Source organism: Manis pentadactyla, chromosome 16, assembly GCF_030020395.1.
Source record: "Manis pentadactyla isolate mManPen7 chromosome 16, mManPen7.hap1, whole genome shotgun sequence".
Lineage (NCBI taxonomy): Eukaryota > Metazoa > Chordata > Mammalia > Pholidota > Manidae > Manis > Manis pentadactyla.
In genome coordinates, this window is record NC_080034.1 from 69,725,915 (window position 1) to 69,747,847 (window position 21,933).

A 21,933-nucleotide genomic window follows, 5' to 3' on the forward strand; every position below is an offset into this window, starting at 1 on the left:
ATACAAGGAACTATTTCCAGCAATATCTTCTCTTACTAACCTAAATTTAGAGACAGAGAAATAATTCTCACCATTCTTGCTCCAATGGACTATGCAGAGAGATTCCAGGAGGCTGACACTGCAAGAAACCCTACCTTCTGCCAGCTACATGTCAGATATTCGAGAATATTCTGGCTCAGCAATACTGAGGTGAGCAATAGCCAGTGAGTTACAGGGTCCTGCCAATGACACCAAATGGTAGGGAGGAAAAATTCTCCTCTACCCTTCAAGGTTCTTCTCAGTGGTCTAAGAATCAAATTGACATGAGACAAACTAACAGGAGAAAAATCAAATTTATTTTCATCCCTATGGGAAACCCCACATACATGAGAGGTTCCAGGACAGAAAGGTCACGTGAGGCCTGTGTGCCACCCTGAGCTGAGGAATGGGGTGGGGGTCTGGGGCTGCAAAGGGAGGAGGCAACTCACAGGAGGACAGGAGGGCAGATGTTGGGGATTAATTTGCCTGCTCTGTGGATGGGTCACTCAGATAATAAAATTCATATCTTGTAATAACCCTTGTTTGGGGAAAGACCTCAATTTAGATTTTTCTAGGTAGTTCAGGGATGGGTAAAATTTTCTCTTGAGCCCTCAGGGTCTTGACTACCTTCAGCTCAAACTAGTCCACATGCCAAAGTGGCACGTTTGGGCAGACTTGTTAAATTCCTTCACAGTAAATACTCAGCCACCATCACCAGATTAGCAGGAAGTTCTGTTATTTCCTTTTTGTGGATGGGCTCCTATTAAATTATCCTAGAATCAACTGCCGCGGCTTCCACCATTCAGGCGCAGAGAATGAGGGCAGGCCAGCTCCCATTTCCAAGGGAATAAAATCCACATTCGTGATTGCTCCTCACTGCCACAAGATGGTGCTGTCGTCTCTGAGATGTCAAGTGCGGCTGCGTCCTCCCTGCACCTGTTGTCTTTCAGAGGGGAGGACGCATCTTGGTCTCAGAGCTCAGCTCTTCCAGTTTCCATACCAAGGACTAAGACGGCTGCAAGACTAGTTCCAGCACTTACTATTCCACAGTCCCTTTGTCCTCCTACGAGATCCACACTACCAAGATGTTTGGCTGTTTTTCCTTAGAAGTCCTCATAGGAATGGGATAGGGGCCTGGGGCTGCATCCAGAAGTCTGCAGGTCCCTAATCCACCTCCACCTCTGCCTCCGCCTACCTCTAATGAAGTATTTTGGTCTACTTCAGGCTAATGCTTCCATACCCCAGGACAAAAGACCTGAATGCAGGCCTGCCACTGGCCCATCAGGCTCACTTGCCCTCCTTGGAAGGAAGTCTACCTTCAGTTATTCCGCGGGGCCTGCACTTATCTTTCTTAGGATGACTCATTTACTTTCTGTGACACAAAGACGGTTTGAGGACATCCTCTAAGTGAGTCTCACCAGAAAGGGGGAAAGACAACCAATTTCATCTCTGGGGACATTCTAGTAGATTCGGAAATGCCTCATGCACTTTTTACTTTGATAAAGTAAATGAAAGCTGCCTCAGGATCTCCTGGGCTCACAAGACAAGATAGCTCCGTTCTCTGCTGGCACGAGAGGGGTCATATTCTCACTTCTGAATACAAGGAAAACATCAACAGCTGACAGACCATCCCCAACACTGGTCCGCAAACAATTGGTGCAGTTATTTTCATTAGGAATATTGTAAACATAGAGGAAAGCTTACTTTTGCTTTATAGGACCATCTTAGGACACAAGAAATCAACCAGTTTGGGGAGAGTCTTTAGGAAGGTTACAATGGCAGGTGGGCCACCAAATGAGGTAGCCCAAACCCAAAAGTGCTGGAAAAAGAAAAAGAGAGACAGTTAGACTGAACTGCTCACCAGCACCTCTCTCCCCCAATACACCCATACCTACAGACTCTGGTTTAGTACCTTTCTGCCAAGGAGATCTCGTTGGCCTTGAACCGTCTTTCTTTTTTTTTTATTAAGATTTTCCTTTGAGAAAATTATAGATTCATATGAAATGGTTAAGAAATAACAGGGACAACCCATGTTGCTCTTTATCCAGCGGCTCCCAGTGAAGACATCTGGCTAAACTACAGCACAGTGGCACAGCCAGGTTGCTGACACCCATACCGTCAGACACAGAGCATCTCCATTCCTACACGGGGCCTCCGGTTGCCCTCTTACAGCCACACCCACTCACTTCCTAAACCCTGGCAACCACTAATCGTTCTCCTTTCTATAATTTGTAACTTCAAGAATTTACCTACACGGAAACACACAGCAGGAAATCTTTGGGGATTGGCTTTTTTCACTCAGCATAATTCTCTGGAGATTCTCACAGGCTATTGGGTGTATCAATAGTTGGTTCCTTTCATGGCTAAGTGTTGGGCCAAGGACCTTCATTTTTTAACCTGGACACGTGCGTAGGGAGGGAGGAGGGAGGGGGCACACGCCGGAGGGCCTCCTTTTCCCGGCTTCGCTTTCCGCTGGCCACCAAGGGCCAGGAGCCAAACCAGGTCAGGTCCAAACGCCGGAGGTGCGGGGCGGGGCACCGGGCAGAGCCGCGAGGGGCCGGGGGCGGGGCCCGGCGCCGGGAGAGGGGCGGGGCGGGGCGGAGAGGGGGCGGGGCGGGGCGGCGAGGCCGCCGGGCGAGCCGCAGCCCACGCGGTGCGAGCCCCACAGAGCGCAGCCGCGGCGCTCCCGCCCTCGGTGTCCGCAGCGAGCGCCGGCGGTCCGACTGACCGCAGGGCGGACGGACGGCGGCCCGGACTCCCGAGGCTTCCCTCCCGGTGGCGGAGTCGGAGCCCCGCCGCTCCTTCGCTGGGGCGTGCGTGGGGCGGATGGTGAGTGCCTCCACCCGCAGGGGCCGGGGCCGGGGCACGGGAGGGACGTTTCCTGGGGCGCAGCTCCCGGCCCGAGCCGCGGGGAGGGAGAGGTTTCTGCCGGTTGCCGCTTCCCAGCCATACTGGGGCTCGTGGTCCCCCGGGTCCCGCACACCGCGGCCGCTGCCTGGCTCCACTATAGGCTTGTCCTTACCTCTCCCTGAGCCCCACCACGTGCTGGGCGACTCAGCGTGCCTAACAGAATGGGCCGGATCAGCCCGCCCTCGTGATGAAATCATGATGGGATGACTCGATTAAAATTTCGTGACGAATGAAACTGAGCTGCCCACGGTCAGTTTGTAAAGAGGTTACCACTGTTCACGCCCAGGGTGCTGCTGGGCTGCGAGACCGCCTGGGAGCCTCTATTTTGTATTTTGCCTCAGCCTTTCAAGGACTTTGAGGCCATTTGTAACAGTCTTAAAAAGTCAGCTTTTTAAACTTTTAGTCTCTGAAAATATAAGCCAAAAAAATGCATGAAAAGGAAGGTAAATAATACATTCTTCTTGCAGTTCTTTTTATAGTTGTGGAAAAAATGGGAATAACGTAAGTGCGCAGGAATAGAGAAATGGGCACAAATGGGCATGCAGAGGATGGTGTAGGTACACAGTGAAATGTTATCTGGCTGTTAGAACAGGCAGGGCCTGTCTCAAAGGGAAGAGGCATAGGCAACAGAGTGAAAACATCAAATAGCTTCTGGGTGCTCTTTAAGATGAAATAATATACATCAAAAATATCAGAGCCCACTTGTGGCATATATAGTTTAATAACCTGTTGACCTTGGAAAACAAAAGAGCCAGTTATTTTACCAGCAAAACAAGTTTAATTGGGAGGAGCAGAGGAGTTGTAACTCAGGACCTGCAAGCTATAGTTAACCACAGGCAAGTGTAGAGAACAAAGGAGAGGAACATTACTTTATTGAGAAAAAGGAGGACGTTGTGAGGGGCTGCTTTGGAGAAGTCTGTTGGAGGAAAGCCAGATCAGGGTGGTGGTGGTTTCCCATGGGCTGAGTTCTGGCAGTTTCTCAGTGACTAAGCTGTTGCTGGGAAGTAAAGTGAACCTCTTGCCCAAGATTGTGAAATAAGTGGCCATGGAAAGTTCTGGCATGAGAGTACCCCTTAAGAGCTTCTGGACTCTTTTCAATATAAGGGTTCCCTTTCCCTTTATTAATTTTCACGAACTACGTTTCTTTTTTCCTATTGACCTGGATAAGGAGGAAGCCATCACTGCCGTCAGCGAGGCCTTAGGGAAAGGGAGAGATGGGATGTGACCAGCACTGGATAGCTAGCTAATCAAGATCATGGTTTGAGTCTTTTCTCTTGTTTTGGACAAGTCACTCACTTCTTGGGCCTTAGTGTCTTATTCTGTGCAAGTAGAATTGGATGAGATGGGGAGTCACAAACTCTCATGTACTGAAGTGGCCAACCATGTGATATAAATATGTAAATGGGGTCAAGCAAAACCATAGGGAATGGGGAGGCCTAGGGATACAGACGAATTCATGCCCTGCTATAGGCCTTAAAATGAAAGCATTTCATCCAAACCAAAATGTCTTTGGACCCTCACCCTAGAAATCTCAGGATCAGGTGTTCCCTGAGTCCTTTCCCAAGGTGATCAGGCCCTGTCACTGTCCCACTTCAGAAACTCCTAAGGCTTTCTGTTAGGCTTAGATAGAATCCTTGCCCTTGTCCTACAGACCTCACTCAACCTCTTTGATTCCATCTCCCACCACCCAATTCTCATTTTTAAAGACTGGCCAGTCGCACAGGCTTCTTTGAGCCCTCCTGACCAGTTCCCACCGCAGGCCTTACAGTTGCTGGTCACCCTCTGCCTGAGCCCTGTTCTCCGAGATCTTGGTGTGACTGGGTCCATGGCATTCATGTTCTTGCTCTGCGACATTGGCCTGGGCCATCCTAAGATAGCAAACACAACCCTAGTTTTATGTGCCAAAGTACTTTATTTTAATATCACTGCCACTCACGTAACATTTCTTATTCTCAATACTTAAACCGTCTAGAATTCTGTGGTTGCTGTCTTTGCCCACTTGTTTTGTGCCTCCCCCCGCCCCACCCCCACCTGGAGTATAAAGTTTCATTCTCTTCCTGTCACGTTCACCACTGTAGCCTCAGCACCTGGTACAGCACCTGACCAGCAGGTGAGTCCTCTGGAAGCTGGGTCCCAGTTGCATAATGCATAGATTGGTTAGGAATTATGTCCCTCTCACTGCTGGTAGTGGAGAGCCACCGCCAACGGCTTAAACGCAATGCAGAACTGCGTCTCTCAGGTAAAGAAATCTGGAGGTTGGCAAACCAAAACCATCTCACAGCTCCAAGGAAGCGTCAGGAGCCCAGGTTCCTCCTGTATTTCTGCTCTACTGTCTGCAGTCCATATCCTGTACCCCCAGGGTAACAGTCAGCCCTAGCCATCATTCCACAGTCCAGCTCGGAAGAAGGCCAGTGGCAAGGGCCAAGCTTCTAGAGAGAGCTCATGTTTTTCCAGAGCCTTATTGTGTTTTTCCAGAGCTGCTGCATGTCGGGACTCTCTCTTATTAGCCATGCTAAGAAGAGACTTCGTAGACTGGTGGATGTGGCAGCTATGAATTTCTTCCCAACCCCCCACCCTCTGTCTGTTCAGCCATATTGGTGATCTTGGGGGAAAGCTTAGGGGAGGGAGGAAGGACCCCCACTTCCTACCTGATGTGTCATTTCCCAGGACCTCTTCTCTACAGCTGCCTCCACAGAAGGTTCAGCGTCCTCTTAAAAAAAAAGAAAAATTACTGGTTTTGACCCCTGCATGATTTGTCCTCTAGGCCTGAATCTCCAGGGGGCTCCTTGCCTCTCTCGAGAAGCCTTTTTTCCGGATCCATTTGCATGTCCCCCTGAAGCACCAGTGAGGCCTGGGTTGGTACGTGGCCCCCTGCCTCCCTCAAGTATTTGTTTTCTCTTTCAGGTTGCTGGTGTCACGGAGGAGAGCAGCCACACCTGAAAGCCTCCTTCTGTGCCCAGGATTAACAGCATACGCTGCTCTGGGCAGCATTAGAGGGACAGAATCCATCTTCCTAGACTATGGCAGGTGACTATTAGACATGGGGGAGTTAAACATGTTTAAAATAAAATTTTAATTAGAAATCAAATATGTTATAAAAAAAATCCAAGTCACACTGAAGTGTATTAAGTTTATTTTGTTTATGACATGAATTACTACCTGGCATTATCTCATTTTGTATTTTCTTACTTGTTTTATTGTTGATTTTAATACCTCCACAATATATCTCTCTCAGAAGTAAGGGCCCTGCTTGTCTCGTCTTTACTCTGCCTCTAATCTCGGGAATGATCCCTAGGACATAGTATGTACTCAATAAATAGTTATTGAGGGCCCAGTGAGTCCCTGGAGTAACCCTGGCTTAAAATTCACTCTAAGTTGAATTCTCTTGACACATACATGTAAACATACTATCCTACAACTTCTTTTTTCCTTTCAACAATATGACATGAAAGTCCTTTCATTTCAGAACATGAAAATCACCTTATTTTACACATCATAGTGTAGATTAGGGTTTCTCAACCTCAGCACTGCTGCCCATTGGGGCCAGTTGATCCTTTGTTGTGGGGCCGGCCTGTGCCTTGTAGGATGTCCTGTGGCATCCCTGGTCTCTGACCCCTCCCAGCAGTGACAACCACAAACTGTCTCTGCACGTTTGTGTATTGTCTCCAGGGAGGCAACACTGCCTCCAGTTGAGAACTACTGATGTAGATATGCATTTGTATCCATTCTCCAGTTAATCCCCAAAGAGTTCCTGTAAAACACACGAATCTGAGAAGTTAAAGTTAAAATGTTGATCATTAATCTAACTCATGGAATTCAACGCTTATACCTAGTTGAGTGCCTGGAAACTGTGTGCTTCAAACTAACATTTGCATTTTCTCCTTAAAGGCCTAAACTGAAATATTTACATTGAGAGTTAGAACATTTCAGTAAGACACAACCAGAGCAAATTTAAGCAAATACTGAAGCTGCCTCACGTGTCACGCAGTCTCACTGAGTCTTCTGAACGAGGAGTATGCTGCTTAAGGGGCCAGTGGTATAAATGACGCAGCCAGGACCTGTAAGCCCTGGCTTTCAGCACCCCTTTGTCATCAGCCACACTGCCAAAAGTGGGGCTCCGTGCAGGCCCTGCCTTCCCCACTGGACTGGAGTCTGATTTTTCATGTTTTAAGTGTCACATTCCAGCGGGCCTGGAGGGGAAGGATGCTGACCTGTGTGTCCGGACCTGACTCCTGCTGCTGTTGGCTTAGTGTGAAGGATGAGCTACTTTTTATTTTGCTATTAGGGAACAGGCTAAAACTTCTCATAGAGGATAACCAAAATAGATTGGCCTTTTAAAGAATTTAGTGGTATTATCTTTGAAGAATTGTAATTTGATCCATGGTATGTTTGTGCATTAGTAAACTCAAGTAATGTCATAGCTGGATTTTTAAGAAGGCTCATTATTTACAAACTGTCACCCATAAAAGAGGTTGATGTTTCTTACCAAATGTGTATTCTGAGATCAGCACCAATGCGTGTGTGTTGCAGTGACGGGGTTACACCAGGCAATTCTTGGATAAGAGAATTCAACTCAGTTCTGACAGTACCCACCCAGAGATAACGTTAGATGCCACACGTTGAGGGCCCAGTCCCACAAGATGCCCTTGCCCCCACACCCACCGGCACCCTCAGATGCTGGACTCCAGGCTCAAGCCCCAGGCTGCTGCCCAAGCTGTTGCCTGTGCTTCTGAGCCATGGGCTACACTTGGGACAGGTGTCTCAGGTTTGATTAATTTGCTAGAGTGGCTCACACAACTCAGGGAAACACATTCATCAGTTTATTAAATGATAGAATAGAGGATACAAAGCAATGGCCAGATGAAGAGATCACAGGGCAGGGCACAGGGAAGCGTGAGGAGATGGTCAGCTCTGAGCAGCCACTCTGCCCAACCCAGAAGTCTCCGAGCCCCTCCTTTTGGGATATTATGGTGGCTTCGTTACACAGGCACGATTCATTAAATCATTGGCCACTGGGAAATTTTCGACCTCCAGCCCTTCTGCCCTCCCTGGAGGTCAGGGTGGGACTGAAAGTTCCGATCCTCTATTCACATGGTCGGCTCCTTGGCGACCAGTCCCGGCCGGGCTGCTTTCCAGAGGCCGGGCATTAGCATAACAGAAGACGGTTGTTGCTCGTGTAACTTAGGAAATTCCAAGGGCCTAGTGGGCCCTGAGCCAGAAACAGGACGAACATAAAATATATATTCCTCATTATAAATCACAGTATCACTTCTGCCGCTGTGATGCACCTACATATTTTATGTTTGTCTTAGTCCTTGTGGAATTTTGACAGAGGAATTACTCTTCAAGAGAAATTGTTTCTTCTGATGTAGGTAAGAAAGTGCTCATCGTCTACGCGCACCAAGAACCCAGGTCTTTCAATGGATCCTTGAAGAAGGTGGCTGTGGATGAGCTGAGCAAGCAGGGCTGCACTGTCACCGTTTCTGATCTCTATGCCATGGACTTTGAGCCAAGGGCCACCAGGAGGGATATCACTGGTGAGTCATGGGTTAATTGCTCTTTTTAAAAAACCAAAAACAAAAAACTTTCCTTTTTTGTGCTGTTTTAATAAAAAAAAATGTTTTTAAAAAAGCTAATCATGGCACATGCTATACAGTTCTAAGTCAGAAGAGTCAGTAGTGCAAGTCATTTTCCCATCCTTGTCCCCCAGCCACCTGGTTCTCTGGACCCAGGGTCACCAGTGCACCCAATTTCTCCATATCCTTCCAGAGAGAGTCTGTGCTACACAAAACAATTGCAGGTGTATTCGCCATTTTCTCCACTTTTAAAACACATGGTAGCATATTTTACATATCTCTATATATCTATTTATAATTATTTAATTGCTTTCTTTTTTACAGCTGCAAAGTATTCCATTTTGTGGAGATGTCCTATTTTAAGGAGCCCCTACTAAAGGGCATTTTAGGTCGTTTCTGGTCTTTTGCTGTTATAAACACTGCTGCAAGGAATAATCATGGCACTGTCTACATGTGCAAGTGTATCTAGGAGTGGAATTGCTGGCTAGGGAATGTACATTTTTAATTTTCATAGGTAATACCAAATTGCTTACTAGTTTACACTCCTGGAATGTTTGCAAGTACTCGTTTCTTCTGTTACCAGAGGCATTACTGATTTTTTTATTATTGTCAGTCTGACAGGTGAAAAAGTGGTCTCTGAGTATAGTTCTAATTTGCCTTTCTCTCGTGATAAATAAGCTTTACTATCTTGTACATATTTAAAAAGCATTTTCTTTTTTTCCCAGCATTATTGAGATGTGACCGACAACTAAAACTTGTGTATATTTGAGGTATACAACATGTTTTGAAGGCATTTTTCTTAAATATTCTTTTTGAAAAGCTACTTTCAGCTTTTTATTCATATAAATATTTTATATTATATCCATAAATGTTAATATGTTTGTAAGGTACTAAGTATTTTCTTTCCTATGAATTATTCCTATCCCTTGCTCATTTTTCTGGTAGGTCTTTTTCTTGCTGATTTTAAAGAATTCTTTATGTATTAAATAAGCCTAGAATGTGGGATTTTTACCTGATTTGTGTTTTGTTTCGGCTTTGCTTATGTTTTTTTCCCCATGCAGGGTTTTATTTCCTTTTACATAGTTGGCTTTTGACCAGTCTTTTTTCTGTGACCTCTTGATTTGGTGTTACACTTATATGAGTGCTGATTTTTTTTTTTTTAGGTTTCAGAAAAAAAGCTTTTCTTCTAGTATTTGATAGGTTCCACTTTTAAAAAATACTTTGCCTACGTAGGATTTATTTTGGCCTATGATGTTAGAAATGGGTCTTTTTTCCCAGTGCCCACCTGGTTGCCTGATCACTGCATTTTGCCTGACCCAGCAGTTTACCTGCATTTAAAATGCCCCCTTCCTTGTGATCTCAATCCCCACGTATGTCTGCTTCCATTCTGTACTTTGTATTTTTTACCCCCATCCATGACTCTGTACCATGTGGCTTTAATTATTTGGACAATTTAATATCTGATCAAACTAGGTCACCCTTGTTTTCCCTTTTTTTTTAACTTTCCTAGCTATTTTTATGTTACTTTTCCATAAAGTCTTTTGAATTAGTTTTCCAGTTTCAAAGGATAACCAGATCTTTTTATTGAGATCCCATTAAATTTACAGAGGAACTTTTATGATGCTGATTCTTTGTATCCAGAGAAAGGATCCACAGAGGAATGGCTTTTCACTTAACTCCTGTCTTCTTTACAACCCTCCGGACTGATTTACAAGTTCCTTCACACAGATCTTTTGTAATTCTTATTAACTGATTTATGTTTCTCTGTATGAATAAGATTAATCTGTGTGTGTGTGCTTGTGCTCGGATGCTATTAGTTTTCTTACTTTTTGTAGTTTTTAGCTGATTCTCTGGGGCTTTCCCAGTACACCTCAGATCATCTGCAAATAATGATAATTTCACCTCCACCTTTACATTATTCCATACCTTGAATTACCTTCTGTTTGTAATTGTGTTAATGAGATCCCTGAATTTAGTATTATCAATGATGGTAATAGCTGACATCCTTGTCTTTTCTTGTGTTTCTTCCCTTTTAATAAATCAATCAACTTAATGCACAACAGAAATAGGGAACATTATGTTAAGGAGCCACTGGTTATTAAGTGAATAAAGTAATACAAGCTTATTATAACAAATACTTTAAAACATAGGTGAACCAAGAGAACCCAGAGTGAAAAGTACAAGGTCTTTTTCACATACACCAGGCAGTCCTGCACTGCACCCAGAGACTGACAGGCTGAACTTTTTGGTGTGGATGGTTGTAGATCATAGATAAGTATCAACAAGAGTACTTCTCCCCCACCCCCCTCGCTGTAGGGTGGAGCGCCCCACCTCTGCTGCTACGTGGGACCCCGAGGCAGGATAGTTTTGAAACTCTGTAGATACAGGTGTACGTGCGGATTTGGCTTTATTCGTTTAGAGCTTTCAGAAGTCTTTTTAATGGTCACGTAGCCCTCCATGACATGTACCTTGTTTATATATGTGTGGTGTACAGCTTTGATTTCAGCCACGTGTCCGCCTTTCTTCTGTAGCTCTGGATTTCCTGTCTTGCTCGGAAAGGCCTTTCCACACCCACACTTATAAAAATATTATTATCTTCCTGGGGTACTTGGATGCTTTTGCTTTGATATTTACTTTTTGAATTTAGAGTATGCCTGGCCTGTGCCTATTTTATTGACTTTGTTTACCATTATCAAAACCAGCCTGAGTCTACTCTAGGGTCACATACTGTGGGTGGCCAAAACCCTACCTGGTGCCTGCCCAAGAGGGCTTGGCCTCTTGCCAACAGCAGTTAACCCCTAGGGTTTCCAGTCAGTTCAGAACCCTGTACATAGAAGGCACGCCATGTGGCCTTTATTAATGGAAGTCAAACACAAGTTGGTTCAAAGCAGAAGCAAAGACCCTGAGGTGGTTTTGGTGATGAATCTATGGCAGGACATGGGCCCAGCTCCTTCCGGCTCTTCACCCAGTGGCCAGGCCCAGCCGCTGCTCTGCAGATGACCGTCCCCCCGCCCACCCTTGTAGGCTGGGTCACACCTCTGCTGCCATGTGGGACCCTGAGGCATGGACCTAGGCTAGGCCTCTCTGAGGTCCCGGTTTCCTCTTTGGTAGATGGGGAATCCCACCTATCTCAGCAGTTGTTAGGAAGGTAGAAAAGGTGTGTGTAGAACACATCCCTGACAGGTACAAGTCCTCGATGAACGATGGCCTATTGGTAATAATGATCATGCCTTTGGATGAATCATTTTATTGACAAGAACCCAGTTAAAGGTGTAGATGAGAAGAGCTCACTTTGCGTTTTAGTCGCCTTGCCTAGGGCTGTGAGCTCCAGCCCTGAAGCACCGCTCCTGCCTGCGTTCACCTCCCCTTACTGGGCACACACTCGAGTCACTGCTGCAGCATGAGCTTTTCAAACCCAAACCAAAGCAGGAATTTTTCCTGCCTAAACCGTATGGCTCCCCACATGCAGAAAAAGTCTAGCCTCCTAGCAAGTCTTACATAACCTACTGTTTCTCTGATCACATCACCTACAGCCCTCCTGGCCTTTCACCCTGTTTCCTCAGTTGTGTCCCTAGTGGCCCTTTCTGGGCTGGCCAGTTGCCCGACATCCTGCCCTCTCTGCCTCTTTTGCTCAGAATGTTCCCGCCCTTCCCTCCAGTGCTCTAGGCTGCCTGGTGAACTCCTGCTCTGTCTTCAAAACCCAGTTCACAAAGCTCATCCCCAGGGGTAGCTTGCAGCCTACCCAAGAAGAGCTAGTCACTGGCCCTTTTGCACACTCTGGGCATCTTGACAGTGGGGTGTGAGGCTTACGTGGCCACAGCATTAAACTGAGCTGGCTGAACAATCATGTTTTGTATGTTACTCATTTGGTCTTTTATCGATTTTGAGTCCCTTGAAGGTAAGGGCAGTAGCTTCCTCTCTTTTTATTTCTGTAGCCTGACCCCAGGGCCCAGCACCTGGTCGAGGCTCACTGCATGTCTGGCGATGGTGACTTGTTTGGGGAGTGCAGGTAACGGTGACACTAGTGGGAGTGGCCGGGGCGGGCCGTGGACACTCACCTGACGGAGAACATTTGGTCTCTTTGCTTCCAGGCACTCTCTGTAATCCTGAGTTCTTCAATTATGGGGTGGAAGCATATGAAGCCTGCAAGACGAGGTCTCTGACCAGTGACATAATTGACGAGCAGAAAAAGGTTCTGGAAGCTGATCTAGTGATATTTCAGGTTTATTTTTCTTCTATTTATTATAGTGAATTAGATTGATTCTACATGCAAAGTCTTTCCAAATAGTGAGTTTCATGTTCCTGGAATCGGTATTGCCTTTAGCGTATTTGCACACCTATTTATGTCTAGTTGGGTACCAAGATCCACATAGCCAGTATCACTCATCCAAAATCTTGACCCCCAAGGAAATAGTAAGGCTTTTCCCTTTACCCACTGATATCCAAGAAACATCTGAATCATGCAGGTCATGGTACCTTAATTCCCCTTTCATCCGCACCCCCAGATGTGCAGGTGCTCTTTTATGTTTATCAAGGTAATTTAGGCCAACATGCAACTCCTGCCTTAAATATCCTGATCACAAACTGGAAAGACACCTCTTGTTTCCTTCTTCTCACTGGTTGCCTCACCCACCCGTTATCTTCCATATATCTTTCACAAATTATCTCAGGGCATGGTTCCCAGCAGAAAGTTGCTGCCAGGAGCCGGCTTTCCTGGGCTCTGATTTATCAAGCCGCTCCAGGTAGGCAGCTGTGCAGTCACGGAGGTCACCATAGCTTGGCAGCTAAATGAGCATTCGGCTTTTAGGGGGCCATTGGGCTGATGGAAATCCAAGTCAAACTAGAAAAAAAGGTATTTGTTCTAAGGGTCCTGGTCACTTGGGGCTCCTGGAACCTGAGGACAGACTGTGGCTGGGCCTCAGGTACAGTGGGCACTGGGCGCGTGACGCCTGTTCTCTCCTCCTCCGAGTCTCACCTGCCTCTCTGCAAGCTGTCTCTCTCCTCCTCTCCCCTGCCCACCAGGACTGCAAGTGTCTAGGTCCAGAACCTCCAGGGTAGAGCTGCTTGGTTCTGATTGTTCCTGATGGTCTTGCTTGAGGACGGGGAGTGGGTGGGAGAACACGGCCACTATTCTCATCATGGGTGCTGAGCCCCTCATGTGGGTAGAGGGGCTTGAATGTGACCACTTTCCAGACAGAACGTGTCCACAAAGGCAAAGTTACCAACCTTTCATGAAATAACTGCACACGTGGGCGGAGGGAACACTGCCCCTTCTCTTCCGCTCAGGCTGCCTCTGTCCACCCCTTCTGGCATCATATGGCACTTTTTTGCCAGGCAACTAGAGCAGCTAATCTGGTCAAAGTGCAGGCTGTTCTTTCATCCTAATTACACATGGGTGGATAACCATGCCATAGACCCAGGTGGCTGGATGGTTTATCATCCAGGTAATGGTAGTCGTGCCAGGACGATGGCGCTGTGTCAAGACAGCCCAGCAGTCTGTTGGAGTCCAAGCACAGTTCCACTCAGCTCTTGCTCTTCTCTTCCTGTCTCCCTGGGGTCAGCTAAGTGTGTGGAGCCCATTTCTCCTTTCTCCCCCTCCCCCACTGATGACATTGAACAGCTAGTGCAAGCCAGGGCCTGTTCTGTTCACAGTCTTCCTTTTCTCCTACTCGATTTCACATCTCGTCTCCCTCCACCTTCCCTCTTTTCCTGGTACATTGCCCAGAAGGTCCTCTTGAGTTGATTCTTTTCATTCAACTCCTGCTACTTCTATTAGCATAACTCGCCCTTGCTCAGTGTTTACTCTGTTCTGGGCACTGTAACATGCTATTGAATCCTTGCCATGATGCTGTGAGCTAGGAACTTGTAGTAGCCCTATTTGCAAATCAGGAAAAGGAGGCACAGAAAGGTTAAGTAACTTGCCAACATCACACAGCGATGTATTATAGAGCTTGGATTTCAGTGCCAGATCCCAAGTTAGATTACTAGTGAAAGTTTTCGCTGATGATATTGCTGGGTACAGTGTTAGGGCTTCAGTGGGAACCAGAGTGGACTAAGGGAGACCTTAGTGCTGGTGTGTGGAGTCTGGGGGTAAGGCTTTAGTTTGTTTCAAAATCCAAAGCTTCTTAGAACCTAACTGCCTGCATGGAGAGGGGCAAGCTCTTTTCCACACCCTTCCTCTGTCCCCTTGACTGGATTGGTCACAGAGACCGCTGGCTCAGAACCAGTGTCCAGGACAATTTCCAGTGCCTCCCTGCCTCAGGCACCAGCATAAGGGAGCTGCGACTGGGGGTGCAGAGCCAGGACCATTGTCAGCCTGTCCCGCCTCATGCACCAGCACCATGTCCACATCCTGCCTCCGAGCCAAAGGGAAGAATCCTCCCCACCCAGGCTGCCCCTGTGGGTTATGTGCACCTGCCCAGCCACCTGGGCAGAGGAGAGCGGGTTTCCTTCTGGATGGCCAGCTCCACTAAATCCGAAACCTGAGACAGCCCACAGCATTTGTTTCTCCTTGGTGTTGCACCCCCAGTTCCCGCTGTACTGGTTCAGCGTGCCGGCTATCCTGAAGGGCTGGATGGACAGGGTGCTGTGCCAGGGGTTTGCCTTCGACATCCCAGGATTCTATGATTCTGGTTTCCTCAAGGTACGTGCTCTGGGCTGAGCCAGCTGTCAGCTGGGGGAGAGGGGCCACGTGCTGTACTTGGGTGAGGAGAGCAGCCTTTCTGACGTCATGGGCTTCTGTCTAGTGAGAGGTACAGACACGTCCCCAGCATGGCCAAGAAGAGCCCGTGCCAGTGTTGGGGAGGGCTGGGGAGGGCCCGGGCCATCAGCCCTGCCCCCGGGCCTCTGCTCCCTGACCAGGGGGTCAAGCCCTGGCCTTGTGCTGTTCACCTTCTAGAGCTTCATGTGCTGACCTTGAGAAACAAGAAAACGTGATGCCTCCGTCCCATGGAGCCTGGTGGATGCACAGTACATAGTAGCTATGAATTTCTCATGAAAATGGTTTCTTACTAAAATTAGTGATGTCTGAGGGCCTCAGAAAATAAATGCAGATAAGGACAATACTGTGCCACAGAGGTCTGGCTTGTGCCATGAAGTAGTGCTGCATTTACGAAGTGGTCCCACGTGCTAGGACTGCTGGCCGCCCAGGTCACACCCGGGCCTTCCCCACTTCACACCGAGCTCTTGGATGCCTGCTGTCTCCAGAAGTTGGGGGTCAGAGCTCTGTGCTTGCTGGGCCCGTTCCTTGATTGTCCCTGCCTCTCACTGGCTGGAGCTGTTACTTGAGCTCAGCTTGACAGGAGAATGTTACACTTGTCCATCCCCAGAGGGAACTGACCTCAGATTTCCCTCCCGGTCATTGGAAACCTTCGTGCTGGAGTCACAGTGACACCTTTTGTCTCTGTGGTGTCCACACAAAAACGTTTGCTTTCTCGACAGAATAAACTGGCCCTCCTTTCGTTTACCACGGGGGGCACGGCTGAGATGTACACGAAAAATGGAGTCAGCGGAGACTTCCGCTACTTCCTGTGGCCCCTCCAGGTACTGGCTGCACCCCCCCAGCCCCTTTGCATCCCCAGGTGTGAAATGAGACATCTCCGAAGCCTGAGACCCAGACCATTTGACTCCACCTGTATGAAGGAAATTATATTTTGCACTCTTTTTTTACTTAGCACTGAAAAGGTTGGCCAATAGCAAAGACATATTATAATGCTAGCCGTTAATATTATCTGGGCAGAAGCCAAGCCAGGCCTGCCCAGCCGAGTCTGCTCTGTGGTAAATGGAATCGCCCCAAGGTGGCCCTGTGTGTGGACTGAGCATTGGGGAGGGATTGAGCCACCCACACTGGGTCTGGCAGTGCTCTGTGAAGGCAGCCCTACCCTCAAACCCGGGCAAAAGGTGCCTGGGTCCTGGCTCTCCAGATAGCCTTATGCCCACCATGGAGCCAGTGGCTGTGCCCCCTCCCGAGAGCCCCAAGCCCACTCCAGGCACCCAGGACTTGGGGCCTGCTCTCCCACGTGGACCCTGGGCTGCCTGTGTGTGCTTCCCTGGGCCTGGGGCCACCAAGGGTGGCTGTCTGCAAGGGAAAAGCAGTGAGCAGAGCATGCTCAAGCAGGCTGGGAATCCACATACAGAGCTCCCCTGGTGGTGGACAGCTGGGGTAGGGAGAAAAGGGAATAGGCTATGTATGGGTCAGGCTGCCACGGCTGGGTAAGAGATCCCGGGAGACCCAGAATCCTAAGTGAGAACTGCTCTTCCGGGTTGTTATAAAGGCATATTCTTCGAGGGAGGAGTTCACATATTTAATGATGTGTGAGCTTGCTTTAGAAATGTGGACACTGGTGTACAGGCCTCTTGCTCTCTGACCTGCACCTGATAGGGCTGCCTGGACAAGGGTATGGGGTCTGAAGGGAAGGAAAGCAGAGGGTGGAAGGTGCTATTTCTAGAAATATTCTTTGAAAGGAGAGAGGATACTGATTGCATTTAGTGATGCTCTGCTAAAGAAAGTGGTAATTTACGTGCCTGACCTTCCTTCTCCATAGGCCAACTGGCCTCTTCAGTATCATTAGCCAAGCTTAAATTCTTGTTAAAAAAAATCTTTACACTTTGTTCAGTTTGTTAAATAGATACTATAGAAAAAAATGAGACTGTAACATATAAAAATAAAAGTCCTCTTAATCTCCCCTTAAGAATAATCATGCTTAATAATTGGATGTATTATATATACATGGACTATAGCCCATATATATTTTTACATATATATTTTTTATTATTATCTTTATTATTACATATTTTTTCACAAAAATGGTGCACCACAAATTCGGCTTCAAAGCTCTTGTTTTCATTTAGCACATACCTTGAACAGCCTTCCATGGTGGTACATTATAGCTAGAATGGTCTCATTCTGGAATAATCCATGGTATGAATATACCATAATTTGCCTAATCAGTCAAAACCAGAAAGTTCAGTGTCTGAATCTGTAGCAGAGATTACAGATTAATTGCAGTTATCAGAATAGGATGGGGAACTTCTGGCTGCCAGGTCCCTCACCCCACTGGGAAAGGCCAGCACCCAGAGCTCATAGGCAGCTGAGTTATTTCGAGTTACCTCGTAGCATGGACATTACTGTATCACTTTCTGAAGATCAGTGTCCTACCATTTCTCCTTTTCACTAATTAACTGAATGGTTTTTTTCTTCCTCTGCGGCTGTAGCATGGTGCGTTGCACTTCTGTGGATTTAAAGTCCTCGCCCCTCAGATCAGTTTTGCTCCTGAGCTTGTGTCAGAAGAAGAAAAAGGGGGGATGGTAGCCTCCTGGGCCCAGAGGCTGAGAAATATCTGGAAGGAAGAGCCCATCCACTGCACACCCTCTTGGTACTTTGGACAGTAGCACTGTGTGCCACATATCCATCCCACGAGCAACACTAGGAGGTGAAGCACGTGGAAACAGAAGATAGCACTGTAATAAAATATAAGGACAGCAAAGGTGGCTGGATCCATTTAATGCGTGTGAGTGGTGCTCGGCGTTTTTTACAGCCAGATCCAGTATTCACTAATCAGCTGGTTCAACTGACTTCTACCCTGGCATCATTCACCAGGCTTCCTTTCCTTTCTAATCATGGATAGTATTGTTTTCAGACAGTTCTCTTGAAATGGAGCTGGAGTTGTTAGTTTTGTTTCATCTCATTACTCAAGAGTTTCTGTTTTTTTTCATAGGAAAGTCTAATCTTTTCATAGCTAGTGTTTTAGTGCTGTGTTTGGATTTCTTACATCATCTTTGTTTTTTTTTTAACCTCCATTGTAACTATGACGTTTTAGTTGAACTCCACTTAACATATATTTAAAATCACTGATTGCCAATTATAATGGAAATTTCCACATTAGTCAGTGGCATCCTGTGCACTTGTTCTTGTCACACCAATTACCCCAAACATAGGCACATGCAGGTGGAGGCGTCTCCCTAAAAACAAGCTTAAGAGAGCAAACCTCCCCCTCCTCCTCCTTGTAACTGAGGATGAGCAGCCGCCTGCGGACCAGGCCTTCTGGAACATTCCCCACACTCCCTGGGCACCTTCTCACAGACTCCCCGGGCACCTCTCACCAAGAACCTGCTGGAATCGTCCTGGAACAGCCGTTCACCCACCTCACTTTCCTCCCCTTCTTCAGCATCTTCAGACCCTTTTCCATCTGCATTTTCTTTCTCCTCTTTTTCATCGTTTGCATCATCAATACTTCTTCATAGGCATCTTCATCCTTCTCGCCTGCATCTCCACACTCCCCAAGCCAAACACTCAGTCAGCCTGGAGTTGTGATTTTCCAAGGTCATTTCTTCCAACCCTTTGTTCAACACCGTTTTTTTTTTTTTAGCTGTCTTCGCACTGTTTTTCAGAGCAGTCTTCAGATTCTCTTCCCATGAATTCTTCCTCAGACACTCTTTGGGGCTGTCCTCTTCGGGTTCCCTTTCAGGGTAACCTTCAAACTCTTTTCAAAGCCGTTCTCTGGATTTTTTTGAGGCTCTTTGTAGGTTCTCTTTCACGACCATTCTCTTCAGACTTTGGGAACTGCCTTCAGGTTTCTGGAGCCATGTTCTTTAGTGTCTTTTTCTCAAGCATCTTCTTCAAAATCTTAATTTTTTCAAATCCTTCCATGTATAGATTCTTTAAGTGCCACCTAAGCTATGCCTTGAGCATTACCCTGGATGCGCCGGGGTGCGCTGGGGTGCTCCGGAAATGCCTGCCTTTACAAGGCCCTGCTCTTTGACACGAAGACGGAATTTAAGCTCTGAAGCCTCTGTTGACCTCGGGACATTCCCAGCCATTCCTCCCTTTGTTCTGGGGCCTCCGTGGCCCGTCATGTGTGGCCCCAGCCCACGCTTGAACAAAGATTCGGTGGCTACCAAACTACCTTCCATCCAGGGTTTGAGTACAATGACCAGCGTCCTCAGGGACAGTCACTGCACCTTCTGGGCATATCAGAGAAGAACCCTCCTTACTGGGCTTTGAGCACTGTCCTCGTTCAGCACCAGTGGCCCATCCTCAAGCCACAGGGTGAAACATCTTTGACGATGGCAGCTCTCATGGCGCACTCGGCAGGGCCCAGCTGTCCAGCTGCCCGTGTTGCAGGGACGGCTGCTTCCTGTGGAGCCGGGTCCTGCTCGAAGCCTCCTTCCCTTCCAGTGAGACTCAGCCATCTCAGTATGAGACAACAAGCTTCCGTTACTTCATTCAAAAGTATCAATGAAAAATCCACAGATTCCCTCTTCAAATAACTGCAAAGCCCATCTCCTTGAAGATTTCTTTGGTTATCTTTGTAAAACTTGACCTTAAATTCCATCTGAGAATCTCATAATCATGCCAAATTAGATAGAAGTTATTTAGATGCCTCCACTGTAATGTGTGGTGGCAAGCCACTCACATATGCCTGTATATTTCTGCCTTTAATATGAAGCCGTTCTTTTTTCTCCTTTAAGATCAGTAGGTTTACTGATCTTTAGTGGGGGCTTCTTTGTAGAGGCTTCTTAACATTCTTAGCACCATCTTCCATGTGTGCAGTAAAGCAGACATGCCATCACTAAGAAGCCATCATTAGCCTGACAATGATAAAATCTTCAGTGATCTTTGGGAGCTAGGCCTTCTTGTCCAGGGGTACCAGCCAGCTGCTTCCTGAAAGATTGGCTTGTCCACCAGGATTCTCCCGGGTGTCTCTGCACAGTTCTTGCATTCACAGCTGCTCATCCGATTCTTCGTTCCCATCCAAGTGGTTGCTGCCCATGTTTCCTGCCCAGCCCAGGAGCTTTGGTCCAGGGGCCGAGGCCCACCATCTGTTTTGTATTTTCACCATGGTCTGCCTTCTCTTGGGGCAGTATTTCCAAATGTGCCTTGGGCTGCTGTCTCCCAATCAGTCTGTCTGGAATCCCTCAGTTTCTGATCCTTAAAGAATTCTACTTGACTGTCTTTGGCACCCTAGATCCAACATCACCAGTTGGGTTCATCCTTGTACTTCCCACACCTGTCACTGTCCCTTATTTCAGTAAGTGGCAGAAATATTCACACAAGGCTCAAGCCTAAAACCTGGGCCTCACTGTGACTCACATCCAGCCAAGCTTCATGTCTTGCTGAATCTGCCTTGTACCTGTGTTTAGTTTTCCCACTATTTACAAGTCTTCCATGCTATTGCAAGATCCTGCCTTATATATGCCTGGATTATTGCAACAACCTCTTGAATAATTTTCCCACATGCTCTTCTGCCCCTTACAACCTATTTTCTACAAATGTTTAGAGTAATCTTTAAGCTCACACACATGTCCTGCCACTCTTGAGGCTAATTAATTCTGTGAGGGGTTCTCATGCTGCTAGGAAATGTCCAGAATCTCCAGTCTGTGAGCTGGTCTGGAGGTGCAGCATGGGACCTTATGTCCTGTCTAAGCCCTCTGGCTGCTCTGTGTCTACACCCCGGCTGTAGCTGACTTCCTCCCATTCCTGCGAAGGCCCCCATCCGTCCTGGTGCAGGGCCTCAGTCCAGGCTGTTCTGTCCCTCAGGAATGCTCACCCCATCTCATAATCTCATGGCTCTTCATGCCACCTGCCTTGTCACTTGATTCAGGTGGAGTTGGATGTCCTGTCCTATGCCCTGTACTTCTGGCTTAGAAGAAATCTCTCTGGGATTTTATGTACGCAGGAAACACATGAGGGCATTCCTGTACCTCTCGAGCGCTGGGTACACCTGGGTAACGTCTGTCTCCCTCACTAGACTGTTGACTCCATGAAAGTGGGGCTAGGGCCAGCCAGTCTTGTCCAAGCTTTGTCAGTGTGGGGCAGTGCCCCCTTCCCCCAGGAAGTGTTCCCTAAATACATGTGGGGTAAGTGAGGTCTGCACCCCACACACCACCCAGGGTCCCAGGCAACTGTGTGGCTCCCAGCAAGACTAGCCTCCCTGTTCCCGAGTGTGCGTCCCTATGAGCAGCAGGTGGAAGGAAACCATGGACATCTGACTGACCTTATTGCTTGCTCCCTGGGGTCTCTCCTGCTCCTGGCTTGCTGAAAGTGGCCTCTGGCTCCTGATGGGGGATGGCAGTTTGGGTGGGACATGCAAGGACAGGCGGCTGCAGGAGCAGCTCCCTGGAAGAGCCGCCTTTCCACTGATGACTCAGGAATGCGTTCTGGGCAGCATGAATGAACTTGGCTTCTCATGTTCAGTGGGCTGCAGCTGCAGCAGATGAGGCATGTGGACAGGGAGCAGCACCAGTCTGTAGAGACCCATCCTGTGGTCCTCGCTGGACCCCAGAACCTCTTGCAGCAGAAGGACACCTTACTCCCCATGAGGTCACTAACTCTAAATGTCAGAAGGGTGGATTCTCTAACCAGCCAGGGACACTGTCTCTTCCCAAGAGGGGTTGAGAGGACTGGGAAGTTCAAGGGGAAGCCTCCTCA

The 21,933-nt window shown here is 47.6% G+C and overlaps 1 protein-coding gene and 1 long non-coding RNA gene across 3 annotated transcripts; one reads left to right on the forward strand and one right to left on the reverse strand.

Annotated features, from left to right (window-relative positions):
• Window positions 1-329: 329 nt before the first annotated feature.
• On the reverse strand, window positions 330-2,510 carry LOC118914194 (uncharacterized). The gene is made up of 5 exons (XR_005025520.2): window positions 2,272-2,510; window positions 1,931-1,993; window positions 1,723-1,837; window positions 1,437-1,611; window positions 330-961 (listed from the first exon to the last, which is right to left on the reverse strand). It is a non-coding gene; the product is annotated as an uncharacterized LOC118914194 (long non-coding RNA).
• Window positions 2,511-2,639: 129 nt separating this feature from the next.
• Window positions 2,640-17,989, forward strand: NQO2 (N-ribosyldihydronicotinamide:quinone reductase 2). Of its 2 annotated transcripts, XM_036888774.2 has the most exons (7): window positions 2,643-2,847; window positions 5,833-5,955; window positions 8,301-8,465; window positions 12,596-12,726; window positions 15,034-15,147; window positions 15,945-16,046; window positions 17,718-17,989. In XM_036888774.2, exons 2-7 carry the CDS (start codon window positions 5,949-5,951, stop codon window positions 17,892-17,894), a joined length of 696 nt encoding a protein of 231 aa, XP_036744669.1. In that variant the 5' UTR covers window positions 2,643-2,847; window positions 5,833-5,948; the 3' UTR covers window positions 17,895-17,989. The 2 variants fall into 2 exon arrangements, with proteins under 2 accessions (XP_036744670.1, XP_036744669.1); XM_036888775.2 differs by lacking the exon at window positions 15,034-15,147 and having other exon boundaries at window positions 2,640-2,847.
• Window positions 17,990-21,933: the final 3,944 nt, after the last annotated feature.